Below are 22,625 nucleotides of genomic sequence, written 5' to 3'. Positions count from 1 at the left end.
GCCACCATTCAGCTCTAGGTTAACTCAATATTTTCCCCAGGCTCATTTTCCTTTAGAAATCCCCTTTTTAAAAAAAAAAAATATATATATATATATATTTGTTTCAAAAAGTATTTATTTTATTAGCATTAATTCACTTTTTACTTTTGAACTCAGAGAATTCCTTTCAAATCTAGTCATTCCCCTATTCTAGAAAAAAAAATGTAAGAGAGAACAATGTTGAGTCTGATTGAGAGAAAGCTGAATGTCTCCCTAGAATAATGGTTTCATCAAGGACTTGACAAGTTCAGGTTGAATTAGGAAAGTGGGCATCTTTCTCTCTTTTCCAGGATTGAATTTTCACTGCCATAATGTATGATGGATATAGCTCTATTCTCAGTAAAGGGCAGCTAAGCAATGCCAATAGGTTACCATATGCACTCTCCCCCAAATCTTCATTTTACAAATAAGAAACTGAGTCTTTAAGAATTAAATCACTTGCCCAATATATCAAGATCTTAAGTGGTTCAGGTAATATTAAAATTGAACTCCATATCTAGGAATAGTGTTGCACATCTAAAATCCTAGTGGTTTGGGAGGCTGAAGAAGGAAGATGGTGAGTTCAAAGCCAGCCTCAGCAAAAGCAAGGTGCTAAGAACTCAGTGAGACCCTGTCTCTAAATAATATACAAAATAGGGCTGGGGATGTGGCTCAGTAGTTGAGTGTCCCTGAGTTCAATCCTTGGTACAAAAACAAAACAAAACAAAAATTGAGCTCCATCAACTCAAAGATCATGTCCTTATGTTACAGAAATTTATATTTTGGGCTAATTTTAAATGTTTGTAGGATTAAGTTAAAGGCAAAAATGAAACATAAATAATAAATCAACTTAGGAAAGACTCTTGCCTCACATTGCTATTCTGAGTGATAGTGACGTAGTCTATGAATTGAACAGGAATGCTGAGTGCTGGAGAAGAACAGGGCACCCCCATTTCAGGTCATTTCTTGATGTAGAGGCAAAAGCACTTAACTGCATATACTCTATTCTAGAGTTTCCTTCACTGATGTGATTATGAGTGGATACTCTTTATGTGACTTCTATTTTGGATGTCATATTATATTTTAAATCATTCTACTATTAATTTTGAAAAATTTTACTCATTCAGTATTGATGAGATTTTAAATTTTTTTCTTGTTTGCTTTTTCCTTCTTAGCTTCAGATCAGGTTTTTTTTGTTGGTTTGCTTTTTGTTTTTCTATTTTCTTATTATTCTGGAGATCAAACACTTTCAGGTCAGTGTTACAGACTGTTAATTTCTATCCGTAATTGCTTCCTAAATTGAAACTCAGTTTTCTGTGTAGATCTTCCTCAGAATGATGAGACTTAGGGAGCAGTTGTTTTTTCTTGTAGATCCTGGCAGGAGAGAAATGCCCATAATATCCACTAAAGGCTAATCTAGTTTATGAATTTGATTTCCCTCCATTCATCTTCATCATCATAATCATAAGTGTTAGCCTTCACATTTACAGAACATTTTTCATGTATCACAGAACAGATTTTTTAAGCAAAATACATATAAGAATTATGTTATACTTATTGTTATCATATCTATTCACACAGTGCCTATCAAACTTTAATGTATGTACTCATCACCTGGAAAACTTTTAAGAGTGCAGACCCTGACAAGGGCTGAAATTGGACCTGGTAATTGTATTTCTATGAAATTCCCACGTGAAGCTAATTTTGCTTATCTGTAGACCCCCTCTTCTCTACTAGGGATGTAATGCTTACTGAGTGTTTATCACGCTCCAAGTGCTCTCAACACATAATTAATTTGGAAGGAAAGCAGGTAAAAGGTGTGACACCTGTTTGGGATATGAGAAAATTAGGAGCACTGAATATAAACTGATTCCTCTGATTTATAGACTCCTATATTGTCTATTCTACCACTTTGAATTTTAAAAACCTCTGCTCTACAAAGGCAGAAAGCCATTAGTTTATGATATTCTTCATAATTCAACTCCATCAAGGTGAAATATATATATATATATATATATATATATATATATATATATATAGTTTTCTTCCTAAATAAAAAGCCAGAAAACAGTTCTTTTCAATATTACCATAAATATTGCAGCCTCTACTTATGTAGAAACCAAATGGACAACAGATTTTTCATGCTTCCATTTCTTTGCCCATCTGTTAAAACTTAATATATTTAGCTACACTATACATTCATGGTCTAATGCATTTTATCCTTGCAGATTCTGTGACATTGAAACTCTACCCCTTGCTTTAGTGGAAAGCCTCATTTTCTATTCCTGGAGCAAGCAGCATTCCATCTGACATTTGATGCCCATGAGATTTTTATAGAATCTAGGTTATAAGATTGAGTCTCTGGACACATATTTTTGAATGGGGATCTGTATTACTTTTCTCAGAGGTGTTATACCTTATACTTTGCTTTGATTTTGGTTTTGATTATTTCTTAAAAGCATCTAGTGAATAAAACCTTTTGCATAATAATCACTGTTGACTACTGAGATTTTTATTTGTTAAAAATAATTTACTCAGAGGAACAGACAAGAATATAAAGGTTCTCTCTACCCTTAATTCACAGCAGTATTATAATGATGTAGTGGGAAAAAATGGTTCCTACCATAAATTTCATGAGAAGTAAAAATTTTTGCTTAAAAACGAAATGAATAAATATGTATAAATTAATGGTACAGATGACTTAATGCAAGGGTTTTAGCTTAAATTCAACTCACCAAGAGTTGCTTTTCTGATCATCCTAACACAAAGATATGCATTCAATTACTTGTTTTTACAAATTATACAATAGTCAGTTGGATGAATTTATTGATTATAGACTCAACTGAATTATTCTCAAAGAAAAACTAATGGTAGGATGTTTGGTGTCTTGAAAATAAAATGTGTCCAACTGTAATTGTTACTTAAACTTTATATTTAACATATACTTATAATAGCTAAAGAATATTTACTTTGTTTTTGTCTATACATACTGTCCAAAATTATGTGTTTAACATAAAACTTGATTGAAGTTAGTGTTATCTCTGATGTAGTATAAAATATTTAAAAATACACATTATCATAGAGTGATCCTACTCTAAATTACTGTATCCCCATAGTAATTGTTTCTTTCATTTCAGAATTTGTTCTTCTACCATGTAGGGTCTGACACTTTATATGTGCACAAATAAAACATACATAGGAAAAAACAGTAATGTTCAGTGGCTGAAGCAAATGAGAATGATCTTTAAGCAAATCATAAAAAACAATAAAATAAAAAAGAATAATGAAGGGAGCTAATATTGGGCAAGCATTTCCTAACAAGTACTGTGCCAAGCATATATTATTTTGTTTAATCATCACAAAAATATTGTGAGGTAGGCTGTATCTTATTTCCTTAGAAAAGTGAGATTTTATGGAATGACTTCCCAAAATAACATAAGTAGTAAATATTAGAGCTCACACTTTGATATTTGTGGCAAATACTATATTATTTTTATAAGTATATTATACATATACAAAATAGTAGGATTAGATGTAATATAGTTGTAGATACACATAATATAATTTTGTCAATTTCATTGCCCCTTACTTCCTCATTACATTCTTTCCATCTATTAAATTCAGTTTAGAACTTGCTTTTGTACAAAAATAAGAGTCAACTCTTAAGCACACTATACATACCCATAGCACTTAAAAATTTTTGAATTTTAATTTTACAATAATGTTATATAATGCTTATTTCTATTATTCAATACTTATTTTTATAAATTCTTGCCATTTCTGGGTAAAATTAATCTTATTTCAGTTTGTGCATTGTCTCAACCACTATCACTACCATGTAATTATCATTGTCCTAGATATTATGAGATATAATAGTAACTAAGGAATTACTGAGATCTGGTCATTGTGCCAAATCCTGCACCTCTAGATTATCTCATTCATTCCTTACTGATCATAAATCATTGATTTTTTGGGGGGGGGCCACATTAAGCCAGGCATGGTATGTCCAATGTTTGAAAAGTCATTAACCTGTGAAACAATATTATAGGTATATTTTGAAGCAATTTTATTACTTTATTAAAGGCAGTATTTCCAAGAAAACTTGAAAGTGAAAACAAGTTTTTGTCAGCATTTTCCTTAAATATTACACTGGGAAAGATGTTCATGTCAAATTTTATAGGTTGGTTCTGTTAAAGTGAAAAAATTACTTTTTTTTCATTTTGCCAAATGAATTTTCTTATAAGACCATGTAGAGTCAACATTTGGGTTTTAGAAGGCGAAATCTGTTTAATTTGACAAACAAGAAACAAAGAGATCCAAAATAGTGATGCATCCTTCATGACAAATTTTCATTTTTATGTGGCCCTTGTTATTGTTTTTCTTCAGAATGAGTTTGAGTTTTCATAAAATACCTACTTACACACCAATACTTATATAGTCCTCAGAATATGCGTAAGTTCGTTAAAGTATTATTATATCTGTGTCAAATATTACTTCCTGTAGGTGGTTATTGATTGCACATTGACACCATTTAGTCAATTCACTAATAATGTTTATATTTTGACACTTTTTCTATCAAGAAATGCATGAAAGTGTACCTAAAGCTCCTGAGGCTTTAGCTACTGGCTTCACACTGCTTTCACTTCAGATGAGGGTATCAGCAGGGTATTTCAAGGCTTCTTTCTGTTTCTTGGTTTTTATAGGGTTCTTCTTCCCTCTCAGAACTCTTTGTTATTTTATGTCGTGGACATGGTTTTGTTTTGTTTATTTTTTGTTTTAAACTACAAATCTAAATAAATTGATAATTAAGACAGGAATATTGATTTTCATTTGTTTAGTTTTTATGATGTTTGTTATTGTTCTATGCTTGGAACTGATGTTTATGTGATATTACAATCCTGATGTTACTTTGCTCTGAAGTTGATTTAATGTACAAAATCTTATAAAGTTGTTATTCTAGCCACAGTAATCTGGCTTATTTGAAATGAGAGTAGTACATATTTTTTTATATGAAGGATCTTTAATGAGAAGTAACTCAAGACTTCCTTTAGTAGAATATTGTAATAACTCCTCAGTGATCAATTAAAACTAAAATTTGTGTCATCAACAATAGAAATATTCTCTAATTCCTAGTTTCCATAATCAATTCTTTTAAAATGACACTTCTGATGGAATTAGAATAATTCACATGTCTGTTTAAAACGAAATAGAATCACATACTTTTATTATTTAAATAAAAGTATTATTTTCTACTTATATGCATTTCTTGCAAATTCTATCATGGTATCAGAGAGCCACATACAGCTGTTGCCAAAATTTGTAAGGAGAAGTAATTATAATGTTTAAGTGAAGTAAAACTAATCCTGAAAAATTACAAAATTCTATGTTCAAGAATTAAAAATGTTGCTCTTTTTCTTAAAGTTTATTAATAAGCAAATGTTTTATTAGAACACTAATTGTAAAACTTGGAAAAGAGTGTCCTCAGAGCAAAATTTTTTCAACATCTCTTTTCCTTTTCTTAAATGACAACATTTTAAAAATATCTTGATCAAGCTTTTAAAAGTAATTGCTTAAGCAGTACATGCTTTTATTAGGCTCAACAAATACAAGTATGATTTGTCAATATTATGAAATGTAACCAAAGCTACATTTACATTAAATTTATAGTAAATCAGAATTATCAAGTTATCAGATTATATTAAAATAGAAATATCAATTCAAAGAAATATTCCAATTTGCTCATTTAATAAACACAGGTGGCTGATACACATTTACAAAGTTGATTTATATTTATAAAACACAGTTAAAAGTATCTCTTTAAAACATTATTTAATAATCATATTTGATTAGAAGAAGACACCAAATTTCAGGGTCTCACTTGACATTCTTCTTTGAAAGTTAATAAAGGAGAGTAATTTACAATTTGTATCCTTATTTGTTTGCATTCTTTTTTCTAGAATCACTGGGAAGGGTAGATCCAAGATATTAAAAAGGATGGTCTTACATCTAGTCTGTGTGTGCTGTGTGTTTTTAAATATCAGAATGACAGCTATATATGTATCTAACATTGACTTACTAATATTAACTCCTTGAAAAAAAAAATATGTTCAGGATGAGAATTACTTAGCGTGAGAGTTTCTGAGACTAACAGCTTTTGGGGGCAAGGATTAGCAGTGTCTTGAAAACTAGTAAGATAGAGCTTATGAGTGTCAAAATGAATATTGGCTGGTTTTCTGGGATCAAGAGGAAGTGGGAAGGGGCAGCGGTCATCAGCAAGTCTGTTCCTTATGAGCTACTTTACAGTCCCTTCTATTGTAAATGTGTCTATTTCTGTCTTATCTTCCAGTCCTCCACAAGCAACCCCGAGAAGTTTGTCTCTGTTTGCTAGAGCTTGGCCGGATTGCAGCCAGGTAAGTCAAACAACTGCTACTGTGTTGAGACCTAGCCTGCCTCCTCTATGGATAGAGGTTGCTATGGACATCTTGAGAGCAATTGTTCAAACTACAAGCATGCCACCAAGGTTCTTTACATCACAGTCTTGTTGTCAAAGATGCTATGTGTAAGAATTTGCAAATATACTTGAATCAAACACGTTTTCCATTTAAAGCTTACTTAAGGGGATTGTGGAGGAGGATCTAGAACAGTGAAGTTCCATATGGCATGTGTCTGTTCTTAGAAGAAAGTCTATTCCTGCCTTCTCTTGTTTTCTACTCCTTTCTACCATTGCTGGTTGTTTACTCCTTAATAATTGCAGCTTCTGTTTTTTCTTCATTTTCCTCTATTCCCCCATTCAACATCACCTCCCTCAGCTCTTTTAGTTTCCACATTTGAAATAGCTTTTTAAATTATTCTCTACAACTTTTTCTTTTGGGGGTGGTGAGCACTGGGTGGAATTGAACCCTGGAGCACTCCACCACAGAATTACATCCTCAGTCTTTAAAAAAAAATTATTAGTATTAGTATTAGTATTGTTATTATCATTTTAATTTTGAGACAGGGTCTTACTAGTTTACTGAGGCTGGCCTTCAAATTGAAATCCTCTTGCCTTAGCCTCCCAAGTTTCTGGGATCATAGATGTGCACAATGATACCCATCTTTCTCTATATTTTTACAGAAGAAAGGCTTGTAGGATACCATTCATATTTATGTATAGATATTTTCTTCTCCTAGAAGAAAAAAATTTAACTATAGCCACCATAGCAAATAAGCAGAGGTAGGGACCTAAGCTGACTTGTTTGGGTTTCATGTTTTTCCGTTGATTATCTTGCCAATCAGACAGGGCTTTTGAGAGTCCTATGAAACTCAAAGAATGAGAAATGAAGATTTAAATATTCAAAGAGGTCTTGATGAAAAATAAAAGGCAGAATTAATTAGAAGATGTTTTCTGGTCTAAATCTGGATATACTGTTGGAGGTAGGATTTGGTGAACCATTAAAATACAGTGAGAGATAGCCCTGAATGTACATTTTCACATGAGGAATTTATGTAAAAAATCAAGGAAAAGAAAATATAGCCTGTGAAAATCAGTTAATTATAGCATGGATAGAAAACTTACTGCTAACAAATAGATAATTTTTTTTGATTCTCTGCTTGTTATCCAATAATAAATTAACCTGTAATCAGAAGTAATTCCAAGTTCTTTAAATCATCATAGTCAATATTATTTTAAAGAAGTGTGCAACAGTTGTGAAGTTTATTTCACTGCAAATAGTTTTCTAAAGATTTAATAATTGGTTAAGCGTTGCTTTAATGCTTTTAAATTCAATCTACATATTACTGAGTCTCACCCAATATGGAGTTAAAAAGTCCATTTGAGTTGAGGTTTTGCTGAGGGATTTCCCTACTCTCCATCACACCCTTCTCTGATAATTGGGCAATGACCTCCAGGGAGATGCCCTAGTCCATGGTCAAGTGTGTTCAAGCTTGGGTGCCTGGCTGATTTTAAGACCTCTTTCCCTTGAATGCTGCCACATCCTTGAATTCTGTGAAGAAGCAGGGTCAAGGCAGTGCTGTTCCTGCATCCCTGACAAATGCTCTGCACCAAAAGGCTGGGGACTCTCCTCTGCAGGAAAAACAGCCTTGAGTGTAAGGAGAACCCAGGACTCAGCAGCTATCCCCTCAGAAAGGGGAAGCTAAAAATACCCGAGAACACTAGACATGAAATAAAATCACAATGAATCAGCATCTGCCACTGAAATACTCTAGTAAAAGAAACTTTGATGGTCCAGATGTCCTATTTAATAGGACATTCTTAGCTTTAGTTATGCCATTAAAATAGTCTAAGATTCCAGATTCCATTTTTGTTCCTTTATTGCTTCTGAAAGGTAGAAGATAAATAAGGGGAATTACTCTCTCTAGAATCAGCTGGGATTTGTCATTATTGTCCCATTTAATTTGTAGTTATTTGCCTGTTTTCAGGCAAATATTTGTAATTATGTAATTATTTGTTATTATGCTTTTTATGACATGGACACTCTAAGAGGAATAAACATTTTTTTAACTGTGGCCAAGACTTCACAGAAGATGGGCTATCCTCTGAGGAAATGACACTGGAAATCATCTTTCCTCCTTCCCAGTTTTGTCCTTTACCACAGGATGTTAAACTCATTAGAATCTTGGTTAATGAAAGGGAGACATTGTCAGTTGTCAAATTCATGGTGAAGTACCATGTGAAAGGTTCCCTCTGACTAGGAATATATTAATATTATTGTCATTCAGGGTTATTCCATGTTTGACTGTACTTCATGACCATGTGAAGTGATAAAATCAGTCATAATTATAAAAGATACATTGCAAACAATTTAGGAATATCACAGTGGAGATGAGTAAAGGTTAAAATAACTCATACGTTATGATATTTAACTAATAATTTTTGCTTTTTTTTTCTTCTGTTTCTTCCTTACCTACTTGAGTGCTGTGAAGGGCTGCACATTTTTCAATAAAGAAGAAAATAAGCTAAAATAACACTCATGTTAATGCTTTTGTTATTATGTGCAGGATGATGTTGAATACTTGAACATTGGTTGGATAGATGAAGCATTAAGTATAATGTCTATTAATCTTTCTTTGTTATACATTTGAAGTTATATTATGAAATTTCAATTGTGTTTTACAAACAGCAACCCAACAAACCAATTCTCACTACCTTACCTTTATGTTGAAACATAGTAGTTGAAAGAACGAAAGGGAGAAACATTTTTACTCTTATATTTTATCCTAGATATTTTCTTATCTGTATCTATTTGTTTGAATATTTGCTCCCTCCTCTCCTCACTAATGTACAGAGAAATACACTATTTTGATTGAAAATTTATTTACGAATGAAAACAGCTTTAGTAATCTGGAGAGAGTTCTCAAGAACCACAACATTAGCTTTCTCACCAAACAGATGAGTTTGGTCCTCAACAGAGTTTCCATGCATTCTTGGGAGTCATGATTTTCATCACTGAGAGCTGATGCTTTCTTATCCTTGATTCCAAACACTTACTTCCCCAAATTTCAAAAGTACCATCTTAAAAGCATCAATGTCACTTAGAATTGATTCTCAGAATGTTTCTGAATCTCTGCCACTTTCTTCCGCCTGGGGACACTTACTGAGACTCCTTTGATGGCTTTGGGCTTTTCTGAGTTCTGAGATGGAAGAATGAGACCACTTTTTGTTCCCATGGGTAAAACTTCCTTTTATTTTCAGCTAAATAGAGCTATCGTTATTGGCGAGTGAAGTCTCTCTGCTAGTAATTCAGACAGATGTCAATTTCTGAACATAAAATATGTTTTGGTCTTATAAAAAGTAAAAGATTCAGCAAAAGCAAGTCAATAAAACCTCAAAAATATTTTTAATGAAAGTGTTTTGACATTAATTATTGGAAAAAAAGAAAAAAGTTACTATGAATTCACATTTATCCTGACTGCACAATTAAGATTGTCTCTTTGGTTTGGTGCCATAATGAATAATCAAGATTATAACAGAACTTTTTATTTGATTTTTATTTTGATTTGGAACATAATTTATGATCATTCAAAAGAAAATCCTGTGTGAATTTTCTTTAATCTTCTATTTCAATTCCTAAACTAATGAAAAGAAATGTTACTTAAAAGAAAATATTCTTACATCAAGATTATTAAGTGACTCATTTAAAGCACTTGAACTGACTGCTAAGAATATCATGTACTTTCACATGATTTGAACTTTTTCCAAAACTAAATCTACCCTTAAGTTGCTTTAAAATATAAATTGAATGGAGCAAAATTGTCTTGCAAGAATCTATAAACTATCTGTTACATGCCTTAAAAAGAGGAAATTTCTTTCATTTGTCTATAAAATTTGTCTCTCTAACCCTACTAAAATAGACTCCAGATGTCCTTTGTTTGAAAACTATAGTCTACTAAATAGTTTGAGTAAATTTCCTAGTTCAGAGCTCAGTTTAGGGACTCAGTTACTTCAATCAGATCAATCTCAAAAGTTGTATCAAGTGCCAGAAAAATGAGATATCCATCCATATATTCTCATCACACAATCATTAATCATAGACCCTTTCCCTAGCATCTTCTTGTATTTTTTCAAAATGAGACAAAAATAAGTATTTGTCTTTTCAGAATTTACCCCGCTGTTCTATAACTGAGTTCTGCAGGTCTGAGGATTTGGTTTCAGCAGATTCACCTTCCTGCTGTCTTTAATTTGACCCTTATTCTGTTTGAGAACAACAGCTACCCCCTTCTAAAACTCTAAAATCTTATAGTTGGAAAAGAATGGAGAATTGTATAAATTTGTGAAAACGTTATAGACAAAATAAGAATGTGAAGTGGTATAAAGTTAATCATGGAAATAAAAATGAAGCAGCCTTTTGTAAAACATTAAAAAAAAAAATACCTATTTGATGACTAAGTTGGCTTGCAGGTGCAAACCCCCAACCCCAGGGGACTTCCAAGATTTACAGCCTGTTGACATCTCCAGACAGACAGGAAGCCAATGAATTGCATTTAAGTGTGCATTTCAGGACTGGCTGACTATACCTTAGGCGGCCTGAAGTATTCAAAAGCCAATATAAGCAGAGATTTCGGGCTTAGTGTTGATTTTGTATGTTCAATGGCATAGCTAATTTTCAGCATTCCCAGATAAAGAAAAATCTCCAGGGTGAGATTTTTTCCATGTGTGACTTTGTTACCAATTTTATTCAAGTCTATTCTAGTTTGTTTGTATTGGATATGGAGTTGAACCTGTTGTTACTCTAATAGTGCATTTATTATCATTTCACTTTGTAAAAAAGGCAAAACTTATGCAACCTGTTCCTAAAAGGTGGCATGAGTCCACCTACAACTACAAATTAAATCATATTTTCCAGTTGACCTAATTTATACTTTCAAATAGAACATTTTCACTTATGATTGACTTTTAGTTGGCTGTGATTTCTAGTGTGTTAAGTTTGTCCAGTCTCACTACCAAGTTCATGTTATTCTCTTAAGAACATTCAACATAGCCCAAATTTATACCTTGATAGAACTAAGAACCCACAATAGTCTAGAGAGATTAAAAGGGTTTGCCTGCCAAGGTTCATCTGATAGTGAGTAGTAAAGTTGAGTTGATAACTTGATCTGGCAAGCTCTGGTCCTGAGATATTTCTGATATTCCCACAATTTTAGAAAAATTCCTTAAAAAAAGCCTATAGCAAATTTATATGTAAAGCCTATAGTAATAGTAATACCACTTTCCATTTTAATAACACCTTAATTTGAGTCCATTAACAATATCTCATTCTATGGTAGATTATTTTAAAAACACTGAAGACTGTGGCTTTAGAACCTTAGTGCTCCAGTTTCCTAGTTGTGAAGCTTTTATTAGGACAGATAATTTATCAAAAGTAATCTCAAAGGTTATGTCATGTGTCAGACACTGCTCTGGGGAAATATTTATTTTGAAGTGTTACTATTTTCAAACCTGACTCTGGTATTGTCTCCACCTTTAACAAATGTGTGTTCAAAATAGTTAAAATTGGTAATGGTAAAATCAAGATGAGATTTACCACAGTTATTCATGTTATTGACTCACCAACATATTGCATGGAAGATTTGTATTCGTTTTTAGTATGTCATCATGTCTGTGTTTATATATAGACATGTATACATACAAAGCAGGTTTATGTGTTTTCCCCTGTGCTTGAAGGAGGCTAATTCGAAAACTTACCATTTCAATGCCAGTAAAAATTAACTTTGTTTTTAAAAGGCAGCAGTTTACTATGGTGTTTATAATCAAATGTAATGTATGAAAATTATATCATTAGAAGTTATGCATTATAATGATCTAGTATTTTTAAAAAGGTATGGTGTGGAACCTCCTGGTTTGATAAAATTGGAAAAAGAAATTGAACAAGAAGAAACACTTTCTGCCCCTTCTCCTTCACCTTCTCCTTCATCAAAGTCTTCTGGGAAAAAGAGTACAGGAAACTTACTGGATGATGCAGTAAGTAAATTGGTCAGACTTCTTGGTCAAGTTAGTTTTTTTTTTATGTTGTTGTTGTTGTTTAAGCTACTCAACATATTTTGTAATAGCGCATATCAATCTGACCTTACCTTATTTCACTGTCCTTGAAATCTATATTAACTTCTATGAAAAAGTTGGTAGTCCTACAATTCATTTCAAAATCCAGAACCAACTAATCATTTAAAACAAAGTGCTACTTAATTCTGTTGAGTAGCATTTAAAATTCTAGGAAAATAACTCCTTGAAAATGTCATTTGAAAACACTGAAGCCTCATTGTTACTAGTTTACTGGTCTGGTCCTCTTTTCACAGATCACGAAGCCCAGGCACAAAAGCTTGAGGATTGTTAAAGAAGGGGAAGCAAATGTATAATAGAGAAGATAACTGAGCTTTATTGACTGCCTGCTATTGGCCAGAGTCTATCCTTGTTTTTTCAAGAGCTGTCTCCTATCTGAAATGCAGGTTTCCTAGTAAGGAAATGGAAACTTGGAAGCTTTATGGAACCTGCTGAGAGAAGAGGAGGAGCCTAGAATCTAAAACATTTTTATCTAACTCTCTGAGGTCTCTATAAACAGAGTCCTTGAATCACAGTTTTAGGCAGTTAGGAAATATTATTATATTACCCTCATAATCACAATAAACAGTATAAGAGAAAACAGATTGAATTAAAATCTCAAGCTGCTCCTGTTGTCTGTTAAGTAGTTCTTGGTTATGATTAGATATTAGATCTATGTTTATGAATGTGCCCCCATTCACATATATTTTGAGTAAGGAAATTGAGAAACATTGTATTAATTAACACATAATGGTGCATTGTTTATATATTGATGAGAATTACTTTCTGCCTGTCAATTTTAATTTTTGGTTTAGAATTACTGTGGGTTAATATGTCCCTTCAATCTTTTTCTTATAAATGTGTGTCTCAGGGCTAAAATACTTAATTCTTATCCTCTCAGCTATGACCTACAATCATATTCTTTAATGAATAATAGTCAAGGTTCCAGACTGCTGAAGATTTCTGGTCAATGTTACCATATAAAGTCCAATGAATCAATTACTAGAATCAAATTACTTTTTCAGTGTTCACATCATGCTCTTTCTGACATTTGACACTGTTGATCATTTGGTTCTTGAAATTATTCTCTACAAATGTTCCTACAACTCAGAAACAGCTAAAATTATGTAAGTGTTCCCCCATAAGATCCATATTAAAGCCCAAGTTGATTCATACACCACCTATTCCCTCCAAACTGTGGCCCAATGTGTGTTTCCCAGTCATTTTATCCTCTAGAGCAGGTCCTGTATTTTGATGTAGCCATTGTTACTTTTGCACTATTTTTCCTCCTCCTCTTTTAAATCTACTTTTTAATACTTTTTCATCATTCAAATTCACATTGTGTTACCTTTTATATAAATCTATTCTTGATGTTTCTCATCCCAGGCAAAAATGACAAATCATTTCTTGTTGACTTAAGTATTTATATATATTTAATGAGGAATTTACCTCTGGGGAATTCACACCCATTCTTCTCAAAGTGCAGTCCTATTTTTTGAAGACAAGTAATATATTGTAATCTGAATCTTTTCAGTACCACCTTTGTCGGATACATTATCCATTGTATGTAATTAAAATATAAAAATCTTCTTCTTTATTCTCTTTATCTGGTTTGTCCATGTGCTCTGGAGACATGTGAACTTCGTAGCTCTTCTGAAGCTCTGCAGAAGAAGACACTGCCACTTGAAGCCATTTGTGTGAACTAGGAGGAAGTAGCTGCAATGGTTCCCTTTTCTCCCTAGCTTATATCTAACTATCCTTTATTCTTGAGACAGGGAGAAAAAGGAAGAAGACCAGAAGGTAGTGAAATAACTATGAAAGGCATTTGGGAGAAGGTTTGCCAGTATTCCACTTCTGAAAAATAAATAAATAAATAAACTGCTTCTTTTCCCCCCATTCCAAATACTACTCTTTCCACTGGACAGAGTGGAAGACATTGTGAAAGGTTGTAAACCCTCTTTAAAGTTTACCGGTGTTTGAGAATTTAACAATTGGTTTAACTAAGGTGTTTTAATTGAATGCAAGAAATGTACAAAGTAGATATTTCTGTACTATTTCCGTCCAGAATAGAGGGTTCTGAAAGCCTTTAAACTACCATTTTTCAAGCATCATTTGATGCCTAGTCAAGCACCACTACCACAGCATGCCCCATGGAGAAAAGAATTCCATGTTTATGTTAGTTTGAGAAATACAACTTACTGTACTCTACACCTAGACTTTCGAAATGCACTTTGGCATGTTAGAAGCTCTTGTGAGTTCCAAAATAAGATCTTGTTTAACCTGGAATTTTCCAAATTCATTTGAACACCAAGTCTCTTACAGTCTCCTTCATTCTACGTTAGGGAAGACTGTATTGAATTATTTTCGTTCTGTTTAAAGTATAGCTTTTCACTGAAGTGTTTTATTTCAGGGATAGTGAAGCAGAGAGAAAAGTAATTTGAGCTTCACTAACGGTTTAAATCAGAATTTCATATGTTTAATATAAAAAGGAAATAGCTCCTATGACAGCTGCTTCACCCCATGTGAGGCATATACAGCAGCTGAGAGTTGAAACTGATGCACCCCAACATGTGTTTTAGAATAAGGATATAAAATAGAGATTGCTTGAAAAGTTCCTGTGTTTCGTTAGTATTATAGACTTTTTGTACTCTGGCAAAGTTATTAACTACAACCACAAAGAAGAAAAGGAGGATAATGAAGTGCAGGAGTAAAAGAAGAAAGAAGGGAACAAAGAAATAAGAAAGAGAAGGACAGGGAAAGAGAGGAAGAGAAAGAAGACCGGTGTTAAGATTATTCCAGACAATGGTCTCAGTAATAAGTGTCAATTCTGAAACCTTCAATGATTCCTGGCATTTTCTTGTTCAATACTTAGGGGAATAGTGGGAGAAAAAAAAAGTAGGTGACCTTTTAGGGGGATAATACAGCCCACCTTCTTTAGCCAGAACATTATAAAAGAAACACAGTGAAGCCCCATTGAGATTAATTTATTCTCCAGATGTCCTGATAGAGTGATTCAGTGGTGATAGAATGGCAGGGTCATGTTTAGTTCTCTTCTTTGCATTCCCTCGAGTTGAGCTAGTTCCCACACAATGAGCAGAATACAGTTCTAAGAAACCATTCTTACTTTCTTCCTCTTCTCCATCAACTTCCTCAGTCTGGGGATGAGAGATAGTATAATTCTGAGTAATCAGGCTCCTCTTGAAATCTCATTTCAGCAGAAATGGCTGGGTTTCTAAACCAAAAACAGAACACCTGCCAGACTCTGACTTATCCCAAGGTAATGGAAGAAGCAAAGATGTCATCAGTCACTGTTTACTTAACAATATATTTCCACTGTCCACATCCTGGCCTTGTCTCTTCCATTTCTGCCCCCACCTCTTACACTACTAAAAAAAAAAAAAAAAAAAAAAAACCTTGATTTTGAAAATAAAGTCCATTTTCAAAATGAGGAAGGCATTAGAGAAGGGCAGGCCACTTGAGAAAATGTTCCTTGTACTTTACTTCATTTGACACCAACAGTTTTGTCTAAGGACACTGTAAGATGGAAATGCTTCCCATACAGACTTGGGATTGTCATTTATTACCAGAGGAACCACTTGAATATCAGTTTACTGTTTTCTTAGTGAATTGCAAGCAGAACTGTGCTTATCATGATGCCTCTCAAGTTCAGGCCTGTGGCATTTTTGATGCTGTCTGATTTTCTTGGTGACCAAAGAACAAAGCTTCCTTCCCTTCCTCCCACCCTCCTTTTATTCATCCTTGCTTTTCTTATGAAAGCCCTTTTGTAGGGATAAATAAAACTGTGTCACTTTTAAATATATGTATTTATACATACACACACACATACACACACTATATATATATATATATTTATCATATATACCATAATTATATATACACATAATATATTTATTAAACACACATGGAAAGAGATATGCATAGAGAAACACTGAAAATTTCACATGTAGACATATTAATAGGTCCTATGACTGCCCCCTCATAAATCAGTGGGCTTCTGCATTCCTGCAAGGAAATGACATTACTATTACCATACTTTCATACTTTTTGCATTAGTATCTCCATCCCATTCAAGAATATCCTTTAAGCAATTCTCTCAGGGCAGAATTCTGTTAATTCTAGGGTGATTGGGTGATATATATATATATATATATATATATATATATACCAAGTATAACATGGTGGGAAGAATTCAGAGTTCAGAATCACAGGTCTGATCACTAGCTTCATGTTAAGCACTTCCTTCACTTTTTTTTTTATATAAAAGTCATCTTTACAGTCCTTTGAATACAGTCTTACTTTGTTCTAATAACTTCCCTTTGTGTTCTATATAGATCCATGTTCCTATTCATCTGTTCATTTATGTTTTAAATATTAACTTATCAAACACATTTTATACCATTAATGCATTGTGCTTTATACTGAGGATTTAAAAAATGCTATAAAATGCTACCTTAACCCTTAAGGAACTCAATCTAGCAAGAACAAATTAAACTTTATCAGTAACTGAGATATAATACACAATTATTTTTTTTAAAAACTCAGAATAAAAAATTTATTTTTGGAAAATTAGGGATGGTTCAATGGATAGATGAAATGTGTATCCTAAAGTTGATTCTCTTGTTTTTTTTTTCTAAAAAACAAACAAACAAAAAACTGTTTTTTTTCCTTATTAGATTTTCGTTGAGGCACAATATATGGATCTTAAGATAAATTTTATTTTAGAACTACTTCACCCTTCTGGTTTTCCTTCTATTATCTTTTGTTTTCATTATTTCTGGAAATTTGCTATAACAATATCAAGTTGTTCATTTACACCAACATGCAAGTGAGTTCATGTATGACTGTTGTACAGTTTTTGCTTGGTAAAAGACTGTCTGGAGTCAAATATTTTATTATTTGAAGAAATTGAATTTTTTAATGACAAAATTCTAGGTACCATAGTTTTTGTTAAACTAATTATATTATTATATTATTATCATAGAAAATGATAGCAACTAACATCTAAAGAATGATTATGAGCAAAATGTGGATGAAGTTTTGACACTGAAATATATTCTAGAATAAGCAAACTGAAGTCTTACATAAGAAGACTCTATTTTCCTCTGTCATTTAAAAAAGTATTCTCAAAGTTTCATGGATTGTAAAAGGGAATGAAGTTTGAAGAGATACGAGTAAGATTTCCAGTGTCAGTAAGAACTCCAAATCAACATTTGTTTCATTTTTAAAAAATTATTTATTTTATTTATAGCATTGTATATATTTATCATGTATAACAGATGCTTTAAAATATATATGTATATATATGTGTATATGGTTAAATCTTACTAATTAACAAATCCAATATATTGCATATATATAATTTTGTTTAAACTTAATATGCATTCTTTGCATTTTTCATGAATACAGCATTCATCATTAACTGTAGTCACCAAATTGTACGTTGGATTCCTTGAATTTATTCCTCTGATCTTACTGTTAATTATATATCCTTTGACTAATATCTCCAAAGTTTTCCCAACCCTTTAATCTTCCCATTCTCTGGTAACCACCATCATACTGAAATTGATCTTTTAGGATCCATATATTAGCAATATTATGAGACATTTGTCTTTCTGTGCCTAGCTTATTTCAATTTTCAAATTATCATTGATCCTCCAAGTTCATTTCATCCATGTTTTTGAAAATGGCAGGATTCTCTTATAACTGAGTAATGTGCCATTGTTTATAAATATCATATTTTCATTTTTTATTTATTATCCATAGATGATCATGTAGTTTCATTCCCCATCTTAGCTTTAAGAGTAATACTTTTTTTGTATATATATATATAATGAATTATGACATTGATGTGTTATACAGTAATTCTATGTTTGATATTTTGAGCAACCTCTGTACTCTCTTCCACAATGGCTTTATATTCCAAGCACAGTGTGCAAAGTTCCCTTTCTATTTCTCTGACATTTTGTTAAAAAATTTGGGTGAGAAAAATCCAGTCCAGTTTGGTCAGGATCTGAATTTGTTCTGTTTAGCTTCTGCACATCATTTATAGCTTTCTGAGTCTTCCTTGGAAACTTTTCCTCTAAACAAAGATTATTGTTTTGGGTTTGCTTGGTTAGTTTGAGGGAATACAGTTATGTGACACAGAAATGAAAAGTCCCAGAAAATAAAAGTAAGTCTTAATTCTTAAATCACGGGCTATTATATCATCTTCTGATGGTAACAATTATTATAAACATTGTGCACATACAATTTAGATTATATAGTTTTCAAAAGTGGGGATAAGACACACTAGATATAAAACTCTAATATTCAGCCGCATATTCCATAAAATGTGTGTAAATCTAAGATATGGCCATAGAAGTCGGATTTGTAGGTAGGAATTACTAAAAAGGCACGAAATGCAGAGTGAATCTAGGTGAATCTGAGATGTCAGAAAATCTTATAGAGTTCAAAATAAGATGAAGAAATAGCCTCATTTAAAATAATAATTTATTGTTAATTTATTGAAAGTGAGTAAAACAGTATAATAAGATTATACTGTGGAAATAACTTTCTGTTTATATGTATTCTGTCCTAGTTTTCAATATGTTTAACCTAGAATCACTTTAGTGTTGTTTTCAATAGATTCATCTCGTCAACCCAATACTCATGGTCTTTTAAATCTGGAAAATAATAGAACACAACTCATCATAACTATGGTGCCAATTAATTTTCTCATCATTATCCTCCAACATCATCACTCTTCTCATCTGGCCTATAGCTCAGTGCACTCATTGGCCTCCAAAATAGACTTTCAGGATCTGATCTTTGCATAGTTGTGGTTTAAAGTGTATTGGTGTGCTCACATTCTGTCCATAGATTAAAAAATGAGTTTCAAATTATTAATTGCCCAGGAGCTTTGACGCTTTTGAAAAAAATGTAATCTATATGCAACCCTACTAAGAAGAATGAACTTCTTGCTCATTTTTTTTTTCCAGGTGAAACGAATTTCAGAAGATCCTCCTTGCAAATGCCCAAACAAGTTCTGTGTGGAGCGACTTTCTCAAGGAAGATACCGAGTAGGAGAAAAGATTCTCTTCATTAGGGTAAACTTTTACTTATTATCCTGTTCTGTATGAGAATATTCAGAACTTGAGTTGAAGGAACATGACAGGGGAAAACAACAGTGAGTAGGAGCTTTTAGAAAGTGCTCATAGTTGGAATGAAGATGCAAGGTATGGACATTTTTAAAAGTAATATCCATGATAATGTACTGCTGAGGGCTAAATAATAAAATAATCTGTATTTTTTTCACATATATGCAAATACACAGAGATAATAGAGACAAAATATCATCAAAATATTACTATTTTATTTAATGATATTATTTCAAAGGGACAACTACTCTATCTTTGACATGAGAAATAGAAACAGTATTCTTCCATATCTCATATAATGGAAGTGATGATCGTATCGGTGCTGAGTATCTTCAAGTGATTGCAACATGACTTTTCTGGAAGTCTGGGTTATGGATCAAAGGAAAAAAAAACCAAATGCTTAGTATAGTGGCATGATTTGGTAGTGACGGCCATGTCTTACTTTGTTTTCTGAGTCTGAATGAAAGACTGGTGCTAATCTCTGTCCATTTTACAATGATACCAGTTAAAATCATGGACAGTTATAACTTGTAATGGTGACTAAGTAAGGAAAGTTTTCAGACCTTTCATTTGGAACATGTTTTGCTAGTATTTAAAAGATTATTGCTAATCTCACAATATAAGTCTGTGGCTTTTGCCAAGTATGCCTCCTTTAAAAAAAAAATACAGCATTGATATAGTCCCAGAAATATTAAGTTAATAAAAGTATTCTTCTGCTTATTTTTAGCCATTTTCTAAAGAACAGAGCTTATGATTCAAAGTAACTGTACTCTACTCTCATTTCTATAAAGTGAAAATATCTTGCTTGCTGTTTTGTAGAGCACAGTGATTTGAATGTGTGCATCTAGTACAATCAATGAACATTTTTAAAATACTCATATATGTGATGGCCCAATAGAAATTTTGTCAGTGGATTTTTTTTATTTCAAGCTTTAACTGAAACTTATTTGTATGACAGTGTGCGACATTTATTTAATGAAAAGTTTTTTCAAAATTTAGCCTTAAAATATAATGTCATTTTGTATTTTAACCTGATTTTAGGTGAGTGGTTACTGATTTATTTTTTTTAATTTATAGGAAATTGCTTTTCTGCCTTGGAATGGTAACAAAAGGGATTTAACAATATGTTATTATGGGAGGTTTGAGAATAAATCTGGATGTATGGCCTCACTAGGAAACAGAGTTGCCTGAGTGGCTTATTGTCCTTTTGTTCTTCACTGCAAGGAAAAGATGCATTTTATTTTCTTATTATTATTATTATTTTTTAGTCAAGCTACCTGCTTTCACTTTACCACATTAAGTAATAATGATTTAGAATCTCCATGGATGTGTTAAAATTTTATCAGGCTAGCCTTTCTCAGTTGAGAATCAATTTCCATTAGAATATTAGGCCCCAGAGCCTAGAGTCAAAGCAGAAGGCTTTATTTATTTAAAGAATTGTTCCTTTTTATAATAGAAATGTTGGTGAAACCCATGATGAATAAATTTGACACATTTCCTTCTAAGGTAAACTAATATTTTCAGGCAAAATTTGTGTCTCATTTTCCATATTTGTTCATTTGTCAAAGAATTTAATATTCATAAGCATGAATAACATTCTTTTATAGTATTTAATATGTGAGGGTCTTTTTTTTACTTTCCATTTTTCTTTTTAGGAAATGGTATCCTTTTGTTGAATTCTTGTCATGTATATTATGGAGGAATTGAAATTTGCATTAGTGAAAAAAGCATATCAAATTTCTTGGCAATAGCATTTTAATTTAATATCAGTAAACAATTCAGAACATATTGTGTATGCTCAATTTCATGCTTCCAATATTCCAGACAAGCCTGTAGTAAGAGTTATACATTATGTGGCTATTCAGGTTGTTCCAAAAAGTTATACTATCAGGCTGTGACAAGTTTGAGAATAGTGTTTTAATGAATTTTAGTGATTCATTTTCTTAACTTTTGTACTGTCCACATACAGTTTTATTTTTATAACAAATTTCTTGTGAAATAGACCCTTTTTTAAAACCTTGATTTTTTAAAAAGAAAGCATTTTATCACTGCTTAAATTAGAAACCAAGACTATCTGTCAAAAATGAAAAATCTACATAAACACATATACATTGATATTTCTAGCCTTTTGATTGCTGAGTCCATTTCCACCCTGGTGAAGGAAAGATATTATTAAAAAAAAAAAAAGTTTCTCCTTGTCTCTGATTATCCTCAGAGGATTAGGAATTAAAATTTCATAGGCAGGTGACATATGCCTTTTAGTACATATTTTATCCCTTTTTCCTCCTCTGTGTTAACTATGCTGACTAAAAATGTATTATTGATATGAATATAATTTGCTTAGTACTTTCAATTTGTTTCAGATAGAAAATTTAATTGTTGGTCATTCTGCAGTTCTTACTCAAAACAAAGCAAAACAAAACAAAAACCTCAGTTATTGAAATTGTTTTCAAATGATCTTATGGTTGTTGTTGCTACTCTTTTGATTATTTTTCTTTTGAGTGCATGGGTTAAATAGTAATTGCCCATAGTGAAATTCTTACACATACTAGGAGAATGAACAACTCACCATGGCTTTGTTACAATCATTATATATATATATATATATATATATATATATATAGAGAGAGAGAGAGAGAGAGAGAGAGAGAGAGAGAGAGAGATATCTGAAATATGAATTGATGAATCTCAGGCCTAATGTCTTAAGTTCTGGGAGGACAGAAGTAACATTCTTCTGTTTATTCAATCAGTTGGTGTTTTCCCAGGCTTTAAGTATCAAGACAGTTGGCAACACAAATCTGCATAAGCTTGTGGGCAGGTATTACAGAAATATGTCTTGGAAGCCACAAAAATGTGTATTTGACTTGTCTCAAATTTGATGACATGAGAGTGTGTATATAATCTATCTGTGATCTTTA

At 32.3% G+C, this 22,625-nt stretch overlaps 1 protein-coding gene across 4 annotated transcripts in view; it reads left to right on the top strand.

The window, feature by feature from the left end:
* Gas2 (growth arrest specific 2) overlaps nucleotides 1-22,625 on the top strand; it is a 122,532-nt gene that overhangs the window by 52,151 nt on the left and 47,756 nt on the right. For all 4 annotated transcript variants that reach the window (XM_005335965.4, XM_078046338.1, XM_078046337.1 and 1 more), the window contains 3 exons: nucleotides 6,365-6,428; nucleotides 12,334-12,475; nucleotides 19,549-19,656. In XM_005335965.4, coding sequence (XP_005336022.1) covers nucleotides 6,365-6,428; nucleotides 12,334-12,475; nucleotides 19,549-19,656 — 314 coding nt within the window. The remainder of the gene's footprint in view (nucleotides 1-6,364; nucleotides 6,429-12,333; nucleotides 12,476-19,548; nucleotides 19,657-22,625) is intronic.

This window comes from Ictidomys tridecemlineatus, chromosome 4 (genome assembly GCF_052094955.1).
Source record: "Ictidomys tridecemlineatus isolate mIctTri1 chromosome 4, mIctTri1.hap1, whole genome shotgun sequence".
Taxonomy (NCBI): Eukaryota; Metazoa; Chordata; class Mammalia; order Rodentia; family Sciuridae; genus Ictidomys; species Ictidomys tridecemlineatus.
Note: the sequence above shows the minus strand (reverse complement) of the source record. Positions and strands in the feature narration are given on the sequence as shown.